Source organism: Pholis gunnellus, assembly GCF_910591455.1.
Source record: "Pholis gunnellus genome assembly, chromosome: 5".
NCBI classification, from domain to species: domain Eukaryota; kingdom Metazoa; phylum Chordata; class Actinopteri; order Perciformes; family Pholidae; genus Pholis; species Pholis gunnellus.
In genome coordinates, this window is record NC_136531.1 from 6,689,181 (window position 1) to 6,711,103 (window position 21,923).

At 43.6% G+C, this 21,923-nt stretch overlaps 1 protein-coding gene across 1 annotated transcript in view; it reads right to left on the reverse strand.

Annotated features, from left to right (window-relative positions):
* The window catches only part of LOC306696549 (caskin-1-like), a gene marked incomplete at its 5' end in the record, with an annotated part of 29,543 nt that overhangs the window by 1,321 nt on the left and 6,299 nt on the right, over window positions 1–21,923 (reverse strand). The window contains 20 exons of the mRNA XM_079160203.1: window positions 803–1,400; window positions 3,401–4,055; window positions 4,129–4,928; window positions 5,264–5,402; window positions 5,536–5,637; window positions 6,148–6,255; window positions 7,415–7,482; window positions 9,177–9,258; window positions 10,055–10,239; window positions 10,375–10,470; window positions 11,295–11,600; window positions 12,140–12,254; window positions 13,240–13,334; window positions 13,703–13,811; window positions 14,188–14,296; window positions 14,626–14,747; window positions 15,252–15,347; window positions 15,528–15,673; window positions 18,898–18,995; window positions 21,411–21,462. Coding sequence (XP_079016329.1) covers window positions 803–1,400; window positions 3,401–4,055; window positions 4,129–4,928; window positions 5,264–5,402; window positions 5,536–5,637; window positions 6,148–6,255; window positions 7,415–7,482; window positions 9,177–9,258; window positions 10,055–10,239; window positions 10,375–10,470; window positions 11,295–11,600; window positions 12,140–12,254; window positions 13,240–13,334; window positions 13,703–13,811; window positions 14,188–14,296; window positions 14,626–14,747; window positions 15,252–15,347; window positions 15,528–15,673; window positions 18,898–18,995; window positions 21,411–21,462 — 4,081 coding nt within the window. The remainder of the gene's footprint in view (window positions 1–802; window positions 1,401–3,400; window positions 4,056–4,128; window positions 4,929–5,263; window positions 5,403–5,535; window positions 5,638–6,147; window positions 6,256–7,414; window positions 7,483–9,176; window positions 9,259–10,054; window positions 10,240–10,374; window positions 10,471–11,294; window positions 11,601–12,139; window positions 12,255–13,239; window positions 13,335–13,702; window positions 13,812–14,187; window positions 14,297–14,625; window positions 14,748–15,251; window positions 15,348–15,527; window positions 15,674–18,897; window positions 18,996–21,410; window positions 21,463–21,923) is intronic.

Sequence of the window (21,923 nt, forward strand, 5' to 3'; positions counted from 1 at the left end):
GTTGCTTAGGCACAGATGCCAGCCAGAGGAACAAATCAGAGCTGTGATCAGAAAATCGTTTCAAACCGCTGACCCAGAACTAGAAAAGGAATGATTTAAAACGCAGAATGTTTTATCAGGTTTCTATAAATTTGAGTTTTTAGGAAAAGGAAAATATGCATATTTGCTTTCCTCTGAGGGTGATGGTGTTGCTGGTCAAAGGTTTTGGGAGATATCTCTTTCCATTGTCACTAAACCACAGTTGTACTTCCCCAATAAATGGTTACAGTATGAGACTCTCCTGTATTATACACTTCTGCTTTACAGGATTCAGAGGTTTTATTTGTCACATACACAAAACAATATGTGCAAAACACAGTGTGGCATACTCATTAAGGCCCTAATAATAGGATACGATGTATTCAGTTGTTTGTTTTTCGAGTTCTTTGGAGAAACCCTGGCTAGCTGTGCTCCCCCACTTTCAGTCATTATGCTAAGCTAGGCTAACACTAGACATCCGATCTTATAATCTCCCTCTTGTAAAGAAAGATGAGAAGCATATTTCCCAAAATGTTGAACTATTTCTTTTAGATCTTATGTACACAGGGCAGTATCATGTTGGAGGTGCTCGCACTGCCAGTCACCAAAATATTGTCTGAGATGAGCAGGACTTTAACTTCCATAACGCTAAACACTTGAACAAAGTCCTCTCACTCTGCAGCGCTACATCTTAGTATCCATTTGGAAGCCCAGAGAGATTGTAGTTGGATGTAAATGGTACTTTCTATGGCAAAAGCATATGATGAACGTCATGAATACTCACTCATTTTGTGCGTCCTCCTCTTTGATTTGATGTTCAACAGCCTGCACAGCTGCAGCCAAGGAGGCACTGGTCTCCTCCAAACGATGCTGCACCTCCTCCCCCTGCTCTACTTCCTCTCCTTGACTCTCCAGCTCCCTCAGGTTCTGTTCCACTGCTTTCTTCCTCTCCTCCTCCTGCTGCTGCTCCTTGTGCCTCTTGTGCTCCCTCTCTCTCCTCCTCTCCTCTTCCTCTCTCCTCCTCTCCTCTTCCTCCTCCACCTCCCGTCCACCCAGCAGGTCAATGGAGAGGCCGGCGATGGACGAGCGGGGAGGTTTGACGGGGTGCGGAGACGGCGTGGAGGGACTCTGGGCCGGAGAGGGAGAAGTAAGGGGGAGTCCCGGAGAAAGGGAGGGAGCAGAGGGGGTGCCAGGAGCTGGAAGAGGGGCGGCAGAGAGCGGAGAGCAGGGTATTGGGGCCTGGGTAGGGCTGGCTGCAGCTGGGCTGGTAGCAGCAGGACTCGGGCTCATGGCAGACGAAGATACTATTGGTTTGCCTGGTTTAGGTGCTGTTGGAGGCCCGCGGGGTTTCGGTGATATAGGAGGAGGGACACGCTTCGGCTCTGGTCAGAGAGGAGGAGAGAGAAAGATGTCATGTTTTCTTATAAAAAACAACCAGTCACTCACATATACAAGACCTGTAGGAGACCGGTGCTGAATACGAAGGCAGATATCTAATTATATATAAACGTATATTTAATATATATATATATAAATGAAGCTCATCTTTGGTCAAAGTCTGAAAGAGCTCTGATTATTATTATTTATTTGAGATAGCCGTACAAAATCTTCAATTAACTAACTTTTCTAGTTTTAAATCAGAATAATTCCTCCTTGTTCCTCAACGTAGCAACATGGGGGTCGCAAACAATACTATAGGTTTATGTTATGATTTTGTTTTGTCTCACCAACAGTCCAAAACACAAAGATATTCAGTTTACATAATATAAAACAGAGAAAAGAACGGCAGCAAATTCACATATTTGAGAAGCTATTTAACAATTAATAGGTTCTCAAATACTCGCAGATTCATATTCTGTCTATCGACTAATTGACTAATTATTTATTTCAGCTTGAGTTTATCGCAAAAGATGTTGTTCAAATCAAGGAAATGTCAAGGCTGTGGCTGTGCTCCAGCTTATTTCAGTGTGTCTTGTGTCTCCCCCTCTCCTGAGTTTCCAGCTCTCCCGTGCCTGTCTCTCTCTCTGCCTGTTCGTTCCAACACCCATACTACCAAACTATTTAGTAAGCCAGAAAAAAGATTTAGTATGTCCCCAATACGTAGTATGTCAAATGCATTATGCCAAAAATACCAGGATGTCCTACTGCATCCGGTTGCTTTTCTAGCTATTCTGACCCACAATCCTCTGCACAGCGGATATATGAGCAAGATGGTTCAAAGTTCAAGGTGCCATGTTAAAACAAAGCATTGTACTTTGTTTGCTGCCAAGCTGATCCACCTGTTCTAAGCAGCACACCTGAAACCCATCTACTCATCAACACTGCTGTACATCACCCCCCCCCCCCTTTTTTTTGTTACCTGTGCCCCAGGATCATCTGCCTGCAACCTCAGCCTGCTGACGCCACTCACCAGTCTGTCTTCCTCCACCGTCACCCCTCTCCCTCAGCTAGCCATCACTTTTTCTCTCCCCGACCTCCCTTCCCTGAGGGGGAACAACTTCACCTACCTCTGAGTCCGAGACGAAAAGTTACTCCTCATTTGTTCGTGCGTTTTCCTACAAAAGCCTTCAACACGTGTCAATATCCGTTTGTTACACATACAGTCTTTGTGGGATATCGAATTGCGGCACACTATTGTGCGTAGATATAGCTATGAAGACCAGCCTGACTTAACTACATCACAACAGGAAACTAACAAATTATTGCTTTGAAGTATGGCTGCAACTAATGACTATTTTGATATTTTGAATCTGTTGATCAATACTTCAGTTAATCAACAGATTTAAAGACCATCAGGCTACTCACTTTGATTCATTGATTATTAATCAGGTAAAAGCCAGTCTGCATCCTAACATAGACCCAACTAATCAATGACCAAACTATTTTTACAATTAAATGTAATATATTAGTTGCAGCCCTACTTTAAGTCCTTTATGTAGTAGATCAAATGCATGCGTCCCCTGTTCGACTCTGCTGGGGACATTTGTTTCATCTCCCTGCATTTCCTGACAGTATCTCAACTATTTCTATCGGATAAAAGCTGTAATGCCTGTAATTTAAATATAAGCCCCTATGTGTAGAGATGATTCTGTCTTTGGTGTCTGTCCGTGGTAAAATGACACTGAGGTAGACAGAAATGACAGTCAATAGTCTCACTCCCCAACCCAACCACTCCAATATGAGGACTCTGATGTGAAAGGGTCAAGGGTCAACACACAGACTGCTTATTTTTTCACAAAATTCAATACGGTCAGAATACCTTATTGCTATAATCACTTTAGAATTCTATACATAGTGATTGTAAAATGATATGTCTACTGAGGGACCACATATACATTAATATAGACAGTTTAGTGTGTATATGTGTGTGTGTATATCTCACCAGGGCTCTGTGCTGTTTCAGTACTATCAGGCCCGGGTATGGGGACCCTGCGAGTTGGGGTTGGGGGGTCAGCTTGTGCCTTCCTCAGGGTGACTGTGGACGGTTTCGGGGATACCGGCGGCTTCAGAGACTTCCTAGCCTCCATCCACTCACAGCTGTCTCTGTTGGCCTCCGTCTTAACAGAGTCCTCAGACACCGGCTTCCGCCTCAGGACCACGCCGCCGTTCTGTTGCGGGTCGCCGCCGTTTTTCCGGCTACTGTCTGTTTGACTGCTGGGAGAGCCCAGTTGGTTATTGCTTTGATTGACACATTCTGTGTGGTCAGAGGTGCGCTGTCTCCTGCGTATGGTGTCAGAGCCAGATGTCGTGGTGACAGCATTGGCATCCGCGGACGGAGGTGCCTCAGAGTCTGTCGGCTGAGGACGCGGCCTCCTTCGGAGCGTCGCTGTGCCGTCTGTGATCTCTGATGAGGAGACCACGGTGGAGCGGGGCCGAGGCTCTGGACGTTGCTGGGCTGGTGGCCGGGGTAACGGGTCGATCTCATCACCAGGGAGGCCTTCTGGTCCACTGATGGTCCGACGCCGACTTAAGACATCATCTTCCTCAGATCCAAGACCGCCTGCACCTGGCTGCCGGCGAAGTACAGGCGGACTCACCTGGAGGTCACACGATTGTTACACTTAATAATAAACATTTTGAAACCAACCAATCACAAAGACACACACACACCTGTAGGTAGTTGGTGCTGCCTCCCAGATTCTTGGGCAAGGTTTTGGCTCCACCCACGATGGATGTTTCCAGCATAGCAGCGAGGCTGCGAACACTCCCAGAAGCCCCCTCTGATCTCTCCAGGCCCGCTGAGTCCTGAGATCTTAAAGCTGATCCCAGGCTGCCGCAGTCACTGGCTCGCCGCTCTCGATAGGTTGGCAGCCCTAGTAGCCCCTCCACCTGTCCCTCTACCTCCCCGTCACCCCCGGTAATGGAAGAACAGGACCGTTTGGGTGGTGTCGGGGGCCGACCTTTCCGTCGGGGACGGAGGGTGACGGATGATTGGCTGCGGTTAACAGTGACATCATTAGGGGCAATATGTGCGGAGCTGCTGCGGCATACCGTGGCGTATCTAGAGTCTGATTCTGAGCCAATTAGACTGTGAGTTCTCCGTCGCTCTTCCTCCACACTGGGCAGGCGGAGCAGCGGCACTGACGAATCTGCTGCCGCCATCTGGGTGGAGGGGCGCGGCCGAGCCCTCGGGGAAGCCTGCTGGTTCCGGCCATGTGGTGGGGTTTGTGGTGGGGTTTGCGTCGGTGTGTGGGGAGCGGTCTGTGAATGTGTGAGACCCGGTCGAGGTTTGGCCAGCGGGCTGGGGGCACCGTCCCTCTGCTTCCTCACCTCCTTCCGGGGCTCTGAGTCGGTGCTGCCACCTGGGCTGGATGGAGGTGTAGAGGGGCTCTGAGGAGGCTCAGAGCTTATTTCTCCCCTTTGTAGCTCCTTCAGTCTCTTCACTCCCAACATCAGCTTCTTCTGATGGCCTGAGGCGAGGCAGCGGTGTGAAAGAAGAGACATTTTGTACTATGAAGGTTTAATATGTTAACAAAATGAATGTTCTGTGGTTGATAACAAGAACAGCTCAATAAATTCAGTCCAAATATTCCAGATACAACAGATTTTATAATTATTGTATGTGTTGGAGAGCAACACAAAAAGTTTTCTAAGTGAAGTGATGTTACAACAGACATTTCTTTTATTCATAAGTTTTGACATTCACACTTGTCATTTGCTTTAAATGAACAAAATCAAAGGCTCTGTACCTCTACATGCCTTTTAATATTATATTCCCTATTTTAATAATGTAGCTGTCTCTTACCGAGTTTAGAAATTCCAATCTCTTGCAAATCTTCAAGGCTGATGTCGGAGATAAAGTCAATGTTTTCATACCCATTCTGCACCAGAACCTGGTAGTACTGACTGAGACCCAGGTGAGACAGCCAGTCTCCCAGATTGGCCTGAAACACACACACAGGGACACACAAATGTGGGCACAATGTAAAAAGCTTGGGCACAGATTACAATCTTGCAGCTCCCAAAACTCAACATCTCCTCCTTTTTCTAGACTGTGTAATACTCGGAGAGCCTTACAGGCTTGTGGTCTGGCAGCCAGTCTGTGGAGGGCAGCTTGCTGATCTCTGATGCTAACTTCTTTCGATGTCCAGGCTTCATGACCCCAATTCCCGTTAGGTCCTTCAACGCAAAGCACACTTAGTCACATCAGGAAATCACCACAACAACTGTAGGTGGGGTTTTTTTGTCTCTTAAATGTAAACAATTGTATGTGTACGTTTGACATTTGTAGAGAAGCTGTGTGTGATATGCCTGCAGGATTATTTTGCTTTTGATAATCTGTGATGAGTGCCTAGGGGGTTTTATGTCATACCACTGTGTTCGCTTCAATGCACAAACACACACACACACACACTAAAAAAACACTCAAGGACAAACACAGGGTAGCGTTTACAGCACAGACTGGAACACACGGCCATGTGTGAACACAGGTATGTAAATGAAGCAGACAGAGCATGAGAAGTGACTGGTTGAGGCTCAGGACTCACACCGGGGGGGTCAGGTGACAGAGACAGGAGGGTCATGAGGACATCATCCACGTCAGTGGGGAGCTGATTTGAGAGCTGAGCTGGGCGGAGCCTTGACAGACAAGGGGGCGTGGCGTGAGGGGGCCAGGGGTCATGACCTTACCTCAGGGGTCATGCGGCTAATGGTGTCTAGATCATATCCCGCGGTGAGGAAGTGGGTGGTGTAGAACTGCAGCTGAAACTCACCCAGCCACGCCACTACTGCCTGCTTCTAGAACACAGAACACAGAACACTACTGCCTGCTGCTAGAAGAGTCCACAGGCTTCTTCTAGAGCACGGAACACAGACCTGTTCTAGAACACAGCATGGCAGCCTGCTCTAGAACACAGGAGAGGAGACTATTGTAGAACACAGCAGAGAAGCCTGCTCTAGAACACAGGAGAGGAGACTATTGTAGAACACAGCATAGCAGCCTGCTCTAGAACACAGGAGAGGAGACTATTGTAGAACACAGCAGAGAAGCCTGCTCTAGAACACAATTGAGAAGATTGTTAAGGAAAAAAGCACATAAACTTCCAAAAGTGTAATCCCAAAAGGTAACCCTGCTCTACAACAAAGTCAGGAGAGAAGTCACCAGCAAGTAATGGGAGCCTGTTACACATAATAGCACACCTGTTCAGCATGTCAGTTTGTCTTTAGCTTACAGATCAATAACCAAGGTGCACAACGCCAGGACACATTTAAAGAACAATACTGCCTATCTTTATGCTCCAAAACATAACTGTTTCTAACATACTGCCACTAAAATATGCAGTAAGATCACTTTGGGATCTTACTGCATATGTTAGAGTTAGTGGGAAATAATGTTTTTGGGTTAACTGCTCCATTTAAAAGTCAAATTATAGATGGCATGCTTGCTATATTTTGTGAATACATTAAGTGTAAAAGAATGTTGGATGAGATCAACCAATCAAGACACACTACTGCTTTCTCTTCTCTGACAAAACACTGCTGTCGCCTGGCAACCGGTGGATGTGTGCTTCTAGAACACACACAGAGAATTCAACCCTCAGCCTCACAGAACACAGAGCTGGTTCTAGAGCACAGAGCGGCAGCATGTGGGGGCGTGGTGTCACAGTGTGGTGTGAGGACAGGGGGTGGGTGGAGGGACAGAAGGCGAGACGGAGACTGACTCCTCAATGTGTCCGTCTCTCTGCCTTGTCTCCGTGGTGAAAACACTTGCATGCTCCATCCTCAGGGTGTCATCTGTTCAGGTGCAACACAGCCACCCTGGCGGACATCTCGCTGTGCCCACTGAACACACCCTTGTAGATGTCTTTCTCTCAAACCAAAGCACTGGTTGAGAGGAAACGGGAGCAACAGAAAGGGGATGCTCCAGAGTGAACCAATCTGCCATCCAAGAACTCACTTTCCCATCATCCTCTTCTGCCTTCCGCTCAAAGGACCGCTGTTCATGAACTGTGCAACTGGAAGAGCCTATATGGGTGGAGGTGGAAAGGTGAGAAAAGGGAGAGAAACAATAGGGGAGAGAATTAAATGCATTACTTTTAGCAGGAAAGTACAATTTTATTATGTCACTCTTTTGTAGTTTTGTTAATTACAATACATTTGTACATAAACAATGACATATTGTAGTATATAGTAAGTCTATTGGTACAATTTAATTTCAATTTGTATAAATGCACTTTGGCCCTCAGTGTGTCACATGACTTATCTATACTATCTACTGTTATACTATCTGTTTATGTGTATGTCTGTGTGTGTGCCCTTTGCATATCTAGACAACCTATCATCCAATCTACTTCATGTTTGGCAGATGTACAGCTGGACAAACGGCACATTCAATATTAAGAAACCGGACTCCCCAGGCTCGAGCATGTCGTTTTTTTCAAGTGCTTTGGGGGCCTTTTGTAAGTTATTTTGTGGTACAATGAGCTAGAATAGTAACATAATTCAGTATTTTTCAAATCAAAACATCAATAAATGTATAGCTGTTTGGGGCCCTCTTAGTTGGGGCCCCCAGGCCCAGGTTGCCTACTTTGCCCAAAGGCAAAGTCTGGCCCTCGTATTTTTTATTTTACCAGAGTTTCTGACTTTGAGTAGCCGCGCCTTGGTTGTGTGACGCAACTATGTCATAGCAGGTGTACTGTTCAGGACTCAAGGAAGCGCAGCGTTGAGTATGAAGTTGTTTGTGTGTATGCGGTTCTCGAGAAAGCTGCAAGCAGCAACACCACAGGCCAAGTGTTCAACCCGTTCAACGGGCACTGCGCTAGTTTATAATGTGTCAAACTAGTTATTTATGAAAAGTCTTGTCAGGACTGTGCTTCAGTTTCTGAGAGCATAGTTTACCGACTAAAATGGAAACAAGTACTGTACTTCCTTGTTCAGCGCTTGTTTCATTTCATTAAGAGTTAAAACTTTTGCAGTTCTAAGTAATTATTTGCCAAATGAACAGCTTGAACTCTTCCTCGTCTGAAAGCAGTTTTTATAAGAACAACCTAAGGAACCAGGAAACTGAAATGGTTCTTTGTTGCAAAGCCAAGAAATTGTGTTATCTAGTGATCAAGTGCAGTCTATGAGGACGAGGAGCCTGGTTTGTATTGCCTGTGTAGTCCGTCATTATCATTTTGGCAGTGTTCAGGGTTGGCTGGCTCTGTGGTGCTGTTTTAGCACTACACTTCCCACGTATCACTTAAACCAGTAGAATGACAGCAGACTAAAATATGCTAATTTATATGCTTCTGTCAAAGTGAGATTAATAAATTCCCAAGAATTGGGGATACAAGGATTGTGTCTGATACGAACAGACAGACGGTCTTTAGAGGGCCAGGTTGACTAAAAGAGAAATGAAGAAAGAAATGATTCATAAAAGCAGAGATCAAAACAAACCCTGAGGCACCTGTTGTACTTTTGATCACCACCTAAATCTTGTTCAATTGTTATCACTTTACTGCGGACAAAACGTTTTTTTTTTTTTTAAATCCCCAGTGGTATATTTTTTATTATTAGGAAGTAAGGACAGACTTTGTTGTTTCTGTTTGAATCAATGCTGTCATTTATCACGGCAGCAGTTAAACAGACTATTGAATTCAATGGAAAATGGCACAAATCATCAATTCAAGTAAAACCAAAGCTCTTGTGTTGTGTTCGGGTGAGTTTGTTGTGCTTACCCGCTGACTGCTCAACAGACTGCGACTGCTCCAAGAGATGCTCCTTGGCTTTGACCGACTGGGCGAGCACGGTGGCCAGGAGCTAAAACACAAACACACACACACACTCACAAAATGAAACATTTACTCAAGCATAATCATTCACATCCAAGAAGTCCCTTGTGACTCAGCTCAGTGGACTAAGTGCACATATAAAAGACAGATTCTGGCCTCTGAACGCCTTCCGCCTGCATCCCCTGCAGTTTAGCAAGAACAGATGCAGCAGAAATCCTAGAACGAATACTTCTTAAAATAGATGATGTCCTTCCAGCGAAATATGGGAACACAATCCAATTTGGCTAATTGCTGATTTACAATTTTTTTTTAAGGTACTACCTAAAAATATACGAGTTATTTCCGCTGTTAAAATTTAATTTAGAGCGTGCTAAAGGTGTTAGAGAGCAGACCAGCAGGGTGACGTCACAGATTATAAAATGAAAGCACACCAGACAATGAAAAAACACAAAAGGGAGGAGTTGAGGTGTAAAAAGATATATTCATGGAAAAATACTGTAGAGTTTGTCCAGCCAGAAAAGGTTGACATTGGTACTTAGGGGCTTCATTTTACCGTGTGATTGATATAAAAGAGGAGGCCATCATCTTAATGCACCTGTCTATACTGTTGAAAAGTCTGATCTCTCCACCAGAAAAACAAACTGAACAGGAAGCAGAATTGTGGTTAACCTGCACTTGTCAGGAAACAAACCTGTGTTTGTTTCCTGACAATGTTCTGCTGTTTCCCAGAAACGACGTGCTTGTTGTTTTGTAAAGATCCAGCAGCAATGTGACGGAAACGCCTGCAACTCATGGCACACGAATAAATGCAGAGAGTCTCTTACCTTCACCCCTTCAGCTTGTGCGTGCAGGCCTGGAGCGTTAAGCCCGTGTGTGTTGACTCCTGGTGTGGTTGCCGGGTGTGGACTGGGCGCAGGGGTGGTCAGGACATGTGTGTTTCCAGAACTCTGCAAGCTGCTGGTTGACCGAATACTGCCGATGCTGCCCACACTGCCACTGCGCTCGCCAACTACCACACACACACACACACACACACACACACACATACACATACACATTGCAGTATGCAGTATTAATTATATAGAGAACATTCCTCAAAGACAAAGTTTCACACTTTTACCCGAAAACACACTTGTGAGTTTACCTGTTAGCGGTTTGCGTAGCACCCAGATGTCCTCACTGGCGCTGCTCTGTCCAAGAGTTGGAGACCCTTGAGGACTCAGCTCTGCAGTCCGCGAACCTGTCACACACACACACACACACACGCAAACACAATTGATACTGCCGCTATTTCACTCTATTTTCGAAGAAAGTTCTTAAAACCAAAAATGCGGCAACTAATCAGCAGCTTCACAGCCCATATGATTATATGTGTAGTTTAGTTTGACATATGAATGTTAATATATAAATGGTTTTCATGTATAAAAATGTATTTAGCTCTTAGATGAACACTAGCAAACAGTCAGATAGATGCACGCACTCACTTCCACATTCATAAACACATAATTATTCATAGTGGTTGCACCACCTCTAAGTGTTAATGATGTTGAGACTTGTAAAGCTCCACAGTTCCCTCACAAGACTGTCTGCACAATATAAGCCCTGTGCAAAGGACAATTACTTTATTCTAAATCAAACATCAAATGATTCAAGCTAAACCATCGGAAAATGTTTATACTTTTGTAAATAATGCCTCTCAGATTTGATATATGTAAGAATTTTAAATGATAAAAATGGTGCCATTAAATTGAATATTTCAGTTAAAGGGTCAGTTCACTCAAATCACAAGAAAGCTATTCCAGTAATAATTAAGTTTAGTTTAATGAATAATAAATAATGTGGCAGCAGAACTCCAGCGTCAAAGCGAGGTGAAAGTGGGAAAACATTTTTTTTTTGTCATTCGGGTGAACTGATCCTTTAATATATACATATATCATTTACTCATTTACATACATTTCACACGTAATATAACAAGCAGATAGATGATATATTGTATATGTGGTCTTGTCAAACAGCGTGGAAAGGATGCTTATCTGAGATTTAAAGTGATACTACAGTATGTACCTGTCTGACTCTGCTGCTCCTGAGAAGTGGAGAGAGGAGGAGGGGGAGGAGGAGGAGGAGGAGGAGGAGGAGGAGGAGGAGTGGACAGAGCAGGAGTAGACAGAGATGGAGGAGAGATGGGAAAAGGAACGTACCCAAAGGAGGAGAACCGAGGGAGGGACAGTGTGTTGGGGTGAGGAGGAGGGGGAGGCAGATGCAGGGGGAGGACTTTGGTGGGGGGGTATGAGTGTCCGTTGACCGTGGCAATGGGACAGGGATTGGGCCTGCGGAGCAGGAGGGTGTGGCACTGCTGGGAGGGGGAGTGACCTGGACACGAGCCAGGAGGGGGGAGGTGCAAAACAACAACAACACAACAACAACAACAACTGATCAGTCAACTTGAAACAAAACAAATCTAATCAGATCTGAAAATGTACAAAATAATAACTGATTAAAATCAAAAATGTGAGAAAAGAATACATCCATATATCCACAGGGAATATATCTCTTTAAATTATGATATAATATCACTAACAAAGCAAACAAACAAAATGAACAAAAGCATTACAATCGAGCAGAGCGGGTTGGTTGGACGGGTTTATTCATCAGGAAGGGCGACAGAAGGAGCAGAAGTATAGAGGAAGGGAGGAAGGTTGACAGCCAATAGGGGACAGTATTGATCAATGGAGATGATTGACAGGTTGGGAAAATAGACCAAAGAGGCCGATGATGCTGCAGCTAGCTACGACTAATGATCAGCTATAGCTGCAGAACAGCTGCTGAACTCACACACATGCGAATACACACACACACATCCTCCCACCCAAACACACGCACACACATACAGCTGTGATGTGGGTGGTCACCTGCCCTCTTGATGACTTCCACCATGTTGGAGGGGAAGTAGCCCACACGGTCATTTCCTGTGCGGTTGTCATGAATACAGCCTTTCCATCGGCCATCAGAGTGCTGCTCCAAAACCTGTCAACACACACACACACACACACACACACACACACACACACACACACACACACACACACACACACACAGTTTGCAAAAATAAGATTATAACCGTGCTGCACCTCCTAAGTTCATAGCACTAGCTTGAGTCAAAGTAGTGATTTAACAAAGTGGGTCAGCATTTAAACTTATATATTTCTCAGCTAGTAAACACCTTAGTAATGTGTAAATAGGTTGCTAGGAAACACAGTAGCACCATCCAGTCAAAAGGAATCAACTGTAAACAGGAAGTCGCGGTACCATCACCAGCTGTGATATATAGCTGCCAAAAATTACAGTTTTAAGGGGGGCATTCTTTATAAATGTAGACGTTATTTCTTTCTGCATACAAAGAGGAATATGTGTGTTTCAGAGTTAGTATGCAGTTAAAATTACAATCTCGAAGATCTCCGTTGTGTTCTCTGTGGCGGCACCAATGGCCTCCAAGCAGACACATTCATGTGTTCGGATGGAAAAACCACCTGTATTAACATCATATAGGCCTAACTGATGCTAATGCCATTAGCACAATTATTTGTGTTATTTTTGTGAAACGTAGCCTAACTTATAACCTTCCCATTTTAAATCATTATTAAACAACACTTTATCAAGCATTATGTCATATATATGGACCATATTCCATATTATCTCATTTATTCTTCGATCTAAATGGGTCATATATTATGCAGCAGTTGGCAGTTACTGGTTTTAAGTCTCTATGTAAGAACTAGTTTGTGTGGTGGAAACCATTTTAATTTAGTGATGTGATCCACGTAGTAAAGTAAGCTGCACCATCACTTGGCTGAAGTTTAAACTTATTAAGAGCTGTGGCAACTGGCTCCTAGCGTATAAGTGAAAGTTATACAAAAGCTATTACCAGTGTCCACATGTACAGTAGCCTACATCTATGAAGACCAAGTTGAGAAATGTACAGTATTTTGTTGCGATTATCAGACCTACGCACCGTGATAATGTCTCCAGCTTTGATATTGAGGCTGGTAAGGTCGTAGTTGTTGCAGTAATCCTTCAATGCACGCACCTGCATCGCAGCCGAGGCATCTACAGCACAAGAGTATAGAGTATATAAAGAGTACAGCAGTAGAGTTGAGTAGAGTCCAGTAGAGGGTTTCAGGTAGTTGGAAAAAGTAGAGAAAGAAAGTCAGGAGGGAGCAGAACACGATGGCAGTAGGGGTGAGGCGCACTGTTTGCTTCTATGCTGCAGGTGAATTTACAAAATGTAATTACCTAATTAGTGTTAAGCTCTGTCCTGTAATTTAGTAAATAACAGAATATAGTAAAAAGGAGTTCTTAATGTTTGACTATTTGGTGGTAAATCAACTTTTATTAAAAAGTATCTGGGTTATATATATATCTTGGTGTTGGACTGTGAGGATGAATTAAGTGGCAGCACGTGTTCTCGCTCTCACCTCTCAGTAGTTGTTTGATCTCTCGGCTGGCCTGTGTGGTGGTGAACTGGTTAACGATGTCCAGGGCGGTCTGACTCAGAGTGTTTCTCACCCCTGCACTGATGCCACTCTGGATGGAAGTGGAGAAGATGTGAAATTCACAACAGGGATAGGCTGTGCATTCTGCTCTGTGTGTGTGCACGCCTGCTGCTAACATTCGTTGTGTGTGCTTGCCTCAGCAGCAACATCAGAAAGGGTTACAAAAAAAAACCCGAGCTGCCTTGGATATTGCATGACAGGTAGGATTGCTGGCCATTCTGCTACACTTATGTAACAAGCGAACGTATCCCACGGGCTTCATCACACAGCTCGGTGGGATGAACGCCAAGTGCTGAGGTGTAAAACTTGCTCGGCTGAGGAGAGCGAGGGAGCTTTAAGAACAGTTGCTTTTGTAAACACATTAAACAGGCGGACGGAGAGATAGAGAGACGGACAGATGGACTTACATCCAGTAGCAGGCGCACTACCTCTGTCTTCCCACAGAGGGCTGCCTGATGCAGCGCCGTGCCAGACTCAGACTGTCTGTTGATGTCTATTCCAGCCTGAATCAGCAACCTGCAGCACAGAATAATAATAATATTAACCTTTATTTGTAAAGCAGCTTTTCATGACATCATTTCATCGAAGTGCTTACATAGAATAATAGACGTAAAGTGAAAACTTAAGTCTATGCAAAGAAACATTGTAGAATTTAAAAACATCTCTATAAATGCAAGTCAATGCAAACTATGTGTGCTTTAGACCGTAACAGATTTTCAGACTGCAATTGTTATGCTGGTGCTTAAGTTAGATTGGATGAGTGAGTCAGATGGACAAACAGACTGACAGATTGACAGACTGACGTTTGAAGACAGACACACACTGAGACTCAAAGTTTTTCCGACCGTATGACATCGATGTGTCCGTTCTTGGCAGCGAGATGAAGAGGTGACACTCCGTTGGGGTCGGAGGGTTTCGGTTCCAGCATGGCTGCACACATGTTACTGCTGAGCAGGAGCTGGACCACCTAAAAATTCAGGCGAACACACACATTCATGTATAATATGAAGTCATTTTAATTAACAGTTTCCAAAGTCTGCAGTTAACCGCGTAAACAAGCGTGAACCTTTGGCAAAATTCCATTTAAAATTAGTTTTCACTGTGAAATCAAATAATTGCTGCAGAAGCTGTACGCTCTCTCTTCTGGCTGCCGATGTTTTAGAATATATTAGGGTCTAAATGTTGAATTTGTCACTCTTATTTTCATGGTTGTAGACCATGGATGGGATGTTTAAAGTTTTTTCTAGAATACAATCCTTGATAAGATTTGTAACAGTTATTTGTTCATGATCATACAGGTGAGTTGTTCTTTAATTTTAAGGCATCTTTTGTGTTGACTGTCTTATGCTGTATGTCTGAAAGTCACTGTTGCAGCGCGTCTGTATTGGACGTTTTTTCTGTATTTTCAGCGTGTTTCTGTTTTCTTTCTTTCTATTTGAGTATCTTTTGGTTTTCAGTTAAATGTACTCACTCCGACACGACCAAATTCACAGGCGAGGTCCAACGGTGTTTTCCCAGCTGAGTCTGAGATACACGGGTTGGACTGGTGTTGTAGCAACATCTCCGACTGTAACAAACACACACACACACACACACACACACACACAAATCTTACTGACACTTCGGAATTTCCTAGCTTGGACCAACCACAAATCATACACGCATCCTCAGGCACACGTAACGCACCTCACAAAACACACACACACACAGCTACTATACACACTAAAACACACAGAAAAACAGTTACCCCGTCATAGTGTCCGTGCTGAGCTGATAGGTGGAGAGGGATCTGTCCTTCATCTGACTGTCCGTTGACTGACGAGCCTGCCTTCAGCAGCATTTTCATTGGCTCAGTCTTCCCCTGCCATGCAGCGTAATGCAGAGGACGCATCCCTACACAAAAACACACACAAAGTTGACAGCACAATAAAACACAGACCCCACAAGGACACACACATACATACAAGAACATGAGAACATAAAGACACGTGAATGGATGCAAATACACACATTCTGTTATTGTTGTTTCTAAAGACAGATCAGTTACTGAACTCAATTAGTAAAGTCAGAACCAATCAAACCCAACACAAAAGTGTTGCTGCTAATGTTATGCTGATAATATATATACTAGACTGATAATCGTTAACTAGTTGTTTGTCATTTGCATAGAAATAAAATAGAAGTAGAATAGAAGTAGACGGGACATTTCCATTCAAATCAACACAGGATGGTGTGTTTTGGTGTTTGACTGTTGTTTTGACAAAACAAGACATTTTTGGAGGGTGCCATGGGCCCTGGGAATCTATAGAACAAATGATGGATGGATTTATCAAGAAAACAATCAGTAGGTCAATTAAGAACAGTTGTAATTTCAGGCCTAATGTGAGTGCAATTTTGGCAATCACTTCTGTTATATCGGTTTCACTGTAGCAACAGATTTAGGCAGAGTTTCTCAGTGTCCCTCCAGGAAATGCAATCATACTGTTGTTGACATGTTTGTGACCTTTTGTGACCGTTAGAGAATTGTTTGTGCAAGCGTCGTTCTCATGGGACGTCGCAAACAAACTGCTTTCAGACAAAAGGACAAAAGAAGAAATCCCCTTTAAGTGGCTGAACCAGACTTTGAAGAACCATGCAGGAAACTGGACATTGCAAGCCATGCAGGAAATGCAAGGTGATGCAAAGTCCAGCTGCGCACAGCACAAAAATCCACCTTGCAATCATTGCTAGTGCCTCTAACTAGAAGACATTAAACACCACTTTGTATTAGTGGCTGCAAGGACCAGTGAGCATGTTTCTCATGGCTGCAACCCAAGACCCTCAGTCTTACTACCAGCGATGAGCCACAGCGTCAAGCTGAATAAAGAGGCCCTCCAGGCCTGGCTGGCACGAGGGAGTCCTGACTCAGAAGAGAGGTGCTGGCAGGATAAAGAGACACAGCAGCTGTAGGAGTTATGAAGAGATGTGTTGGAAAACGATTCTCAGGCAGCCTTTAAAGATCTTCTAGACTTCATTCAGACTATGCAGGGAAAGAGAGACACTGGACTTGTTTGAAGATGGGGGGGGGGGACTCAGGAATCTTTTGACATAATCGACACTGCCTCAATTCCAGGAGGTTCTTTTGGAGGGTTGCTGGAAGTGTTATGAGCCCATTTCCTTTCCAGTGGTGAATGGGGAAGTTCATCCTTCAATTCTGAAAGCTCAATTGTTGAGATATTGACATTCATATGTCTCGTGTGAACTTCAGGAACTGTGTTATATTTGTCAGACAGTGGTGGTCAATGTGTGGATCGTGAGCAGATCATAAAACAGTGGACCATGAGGATAATAAAGGCCCCACAGAAATTCGAAACTCGCAACCAAATTAGTTTTCTGATTTTGGAAATACCCTGAACTGTGTTCCCAGAAGTGTCCTGGCAGAGTTGTTCAACACAAAGTTCCTTGCCCCCTTATCTGTTTGTGATTCATTTTTGGACAGGATATCAAGCCCAGAGGCTCAGGCCTGCAGGATGTCCAGGTCAGTGACCTTAAGTTGGCATCTTTGCACAAAAACATCTGGTAGACGGACGTGACGTCTGAAAGAGGATCAGAACTTCCAAGTTAACAGCTCCCCTTGTCCCAGTGAGGGATGAATCTTAAACCTGCAATAACAGATTTCTTGGCAACTCGGGGGCAGCGGAAACAACATGTTTGAGCTGATATGGAGAACTAGTTTGCAAATATTAACATGTTGCGTCTATAATGAGGTGTGTGGAGCTGATTGGTTAGTTCTTGTCACATGACCCGTTGAGTGTTTGCTGCAATAAAAAAAAATTAGATTTTTCAATTACGATGTGGACGCTCCCGAAAAAACAGGCACGTCGGAACGAATGTGCGCCACCATGACGTTGCTTTCAGTTTTGAGTGCACTTCTTTATTTAAAATAACTAATTTGTATGCGCAATATTTGAATGGCCCCATACACATCCAGCAGACACAGAGCAACATTAGCATTCTCTCCTTTTTGCTTTACTTGGGTCTCCATCAACTTCCAGTTCTCACCATGAGCTAGGTGGGCACCGGGGGAATGATTTTGGGTTTCCCTACCACCTCCACGGAAAGAGTTGAGGAGGTGGGACCATAGACTTTACTTTCACTTTCAGAAGTGGACGTAGTCGTCGTGACGTCACCCAGTGGATGGTGGACTGACGTTTTAAGGCCTCAAGTTTGGCATTTTGGCCATCGCCATTTTTTCTGGGCCGTTGCCATCTTGTTTTTTTTTGCAACCAGTGAACGAAAGTGATCATATATACATACGTATATGGCTCTGTTAGAGACTTGTCAATCACAGTAAGACTGCCCTAAAGCATACTCTCCGCTTTAAGGTCTATTTTACTCTAAATGGACCATCATTTACTAAATGAACATCATGCTGTGTTAAAGAAGACTTGAAACTAGCGATTGAGACCATGAACTCATGTTTACGATGTTTACTGAGGTAATAAATCAAGTGAGAAGAAGAGTCATTTTCTCATAGACTTCTACACAATCGGAACATGCAACCAGAGGAGTCGCCCCCTGATGGCCAGCAGAGAGAATGCAAGTACAAGGCACCTCCACATTGGCTTCACTTTTCAGAACCGGGGGGGTGCTGCCTGGGTGGGACCACCTGGTAAGGTTGCCTGCCAGTTACTTCTATTTCGAGCCATACTGGGGATGACTGAGCTGACTGTTAGTGTGGAGACAGTAGGCCTACATCCTGGAGGGATTATATCTCCCATCTGCCCAGAGATTTCTTCATCTTTTTCTTCTAGAAGCTGCCAATATGAGACGGAGATATTTGCTGCTCTGCTTCCCCTTGGCTCCCAGTCCTGCAGCCGTGAAGCTCTTCTATCGTCTATTGTTTGCTGTGCACACAAATCTGTCACCTCTCATAAATAGCGTATACTACACGGAGAGAATGTTTATTGTATTTCAAACAAGCTCACCTTTTATTACAAAAGATGGTATTATCGGTCATATTTTTGTTTTCCTGTTTTTTTTGTGATTGTTTTCTGGCCATCTGTGTGTGTTTTTTGTACCTGTTTCATGGTAACAACGCGACTTGTGGGGACACTTAGATCTGTGTGTATTCTTACCTTTATTGTCTTTAATATCGACTGCTGCCTGGGCCTCCAGCAGCAGAGAGATCAGCTCCTTGTTACCACTCAGAGCGGCATGGTGCAGTGGTGCCAACCTTCACACAGACACAGATTATGTTTAAAAATACACATATTCACATACATAGTGTGAAACCAGAGCATAACTGAAATAATCTTCAGCGTAGTGCAGCTCCGCCCCTCAGCTCTGTCTGAGCGACGGGAGGGGGCAAATGACCTACTTCCATTAATAAGCAATCTCTCTACCCCGAAGCCAAGCGTACACACAACGCATCCCTGTGTGTGTGTGTGTCTAATGGATCCCTAGTGAATATAAGGGCCAGGCCCTGGAGTCAAATCAACGAATCATCAGTCATTACACAAGGAGTTGAGTCCAATTATCCGATTCCAATCAACAGAATAAAAAGATCTTTGTTATCTGATGGTGCCGAATGGAACACAATCGCAAACCAAGCATGTGCACATAAAAAGCTTAACCACTCACCAGTCTAAATATAGCCAAAACCCATAGCTGTACATTCAGAGTTGATAAGGGAACATTTCTGAGCAAATTGAGAGCCAAATAATGTAATTACAGCCTTCAGCTGGATATATGTTTCAAAGATAGATTTAAGATGAGCGTAATGTGTAAAATGCGTGTATGGCTAATAGAGTATATTGATCTCAGAAGGAGATTATGTCCTTTTGGCTTGCCTTCATCAGTCAGATGATCAAACCGTGTGTCAGCTACAGAATAAAGTCTAAGAGACTTGAAGGAGTTTTGATGTTACGTGGTCCTGGAGTGAACAGGTACAGCACATCAGCAAGGGGAAAAGTTAAAGCACTGCAGGTCAGCACAAACTACATCATCAAAGGGTGTTAAAGGACCAGAGTGATGGATTTTGTGGCATCTAGCGGAGAGGTTGGCTCATACTTCCCTTTCCAAGTGTGTCAGAGAGCCACGGTGGACTTCAGGTAACATAAAAACGTGAACGGTCCACTCTAGAACCAGTGTTGGTTTGTTGCTTCAGGGCTACTACTACAGTCCACAATGAACTACTACAACATGGCGGACTCTGTGAACAGAAACCACTCAACTGACTCTTAGTTTTAGGTGATTAACAGTCCTTCCTATTACCTCTATCTGTCCTTTTGTTGTCCTTGTCCTCAGCTGTTATTTCTATTTCTACTTCTCTATTTCTACTGAGTCAAATTCCTTGCATGTGCACGGATACTTGGTCAATAGAGCTGATTGTTATTATACACTAAAGAAAACATATCATGAATATTATATTCCATCCTGCAAATAGATCCCCCGAATCCTACACACTGGTCCTTTAAGTTACACTTTATGTTGATATGGGGAACTTGTAAAGTCAAATATTCACTCTTTTAACTCTGCTTTTTGTCTCTACCGACTCCTAAGGGAAAGATATAGCTACCAGCTAGTTGATTTATTTTGACTTTTTTTGTTATTTTTGTTATTCAAATGTCTTTTAAACTGCCTGCTGCTATGAGAGCTTTGAGAGTGAAACAAAACAGTAACGTTGCGGACTGACAGCTAAACAATGAGCTGAAAGTCAGTATGAAGCTCTGTAAAGAGCCGAGAGGAGCTGCACTTTTGGGTGATAATTCTGTAGGTTCATCAATACGAGCGACCCCTTTCACATTGTTTTCACATTGTCATTTAGTCCATTCTATCAAAATATTGATTATAGGCACATTTTGTAAACCCGTCGGGGGGTCTGACCTCCAAGCTAGGAACCACTGTCCTAAATTATGAGCGCTGCAGGAATGAGTCCTAAAAAACGGAAATTCTGGGTTTTTTTAGCATTTTTTACATTTTCGGTTTTGTTGTCTCGAAGTCAGTGTTTTTTTTTTATGGTTAGATGCCTGAAATAAGGTCTGTCTCGAGATTTTTGAAGTTTTGTTATTAGATCCAAATACACTTTTAAGTGGCGGTTGCTGACAAGTGGCTAAATGAGACTATAACGCCATCACGCCGTCTAGTCCGCCTTCACAGCTTCGCCGCATGATGACGCTCATGTTCCCGTGGTGTAGTTCTCTTATGGCCTAACGTTGGCTTTTACTTCTGCTGATCGCATTCAAGCTTCAAGAATCATTATCTTGCTAAACAAAACATGTAAATAATATAAACGTTTGTTTGCAACAGAGTCTATTTCCCTGAAATAATCCAACAAAACCCTGTTGTCCCACAACACCACGACATATTTTTGATATCTTGAATCAGGGCAAACCTAATGTGATATCAATTAAACTCCTAAAGTTATACAATACACTGTAATGAATAACAAACTCATGAAACATGTAAAGGTGTGATATGATGTCAAGAGGACAGAAAGAAAGCAAAGAAACTAGAACACAATGAGGGAAAGAAGGGAAAAAGAATCAGGGAAAAACAGAAGACGAGTGAAGTGAACCTTAAAAAACGACGATGGCAATGTGGAATATTAGCAAGGAGAACATGAATCAGAGGAGCTGCAGTCCCTCACCCGTCTGCATCCTGGATGTTGACGTTCACCCGCTTTGCTGCTCCGAGGAGCTCTGAAACCGAGAAGAGAGACGCAGAGAATGAGAGAGCGAAGAAAGGGAGAAACAAACTCATGACAGAAACAGTCAAGATTTAAATCTATTCAGAATCCAGTCATTATTCTCTCTCCTTGTACATATTATAATAATGTGTTTCCTGCTGGTAAAGTAGACAGCTCCACTTTCATACCTGTGACAGCTCAAACAACACTTTTGTCACTGCAACAACAGCAGCAGAGGTCAAGGAGATGTGACGCGGATTAAAACATTTAGTTTTTTTAACATATAAATTGGAAGTATATCCACAAATGTTAAACATTTAGAAAAATATACAGTTAGTGTGTTTCTCAAGTGATAATAATTACAATATAGGCTTGTTTCCCACTGGTGTTACTAATGTTAACAAATCTATCACGTCCCCAAACATGAATTATTATTAAAAGACCTGTCAATCAATTATCATGCACCAGACACAT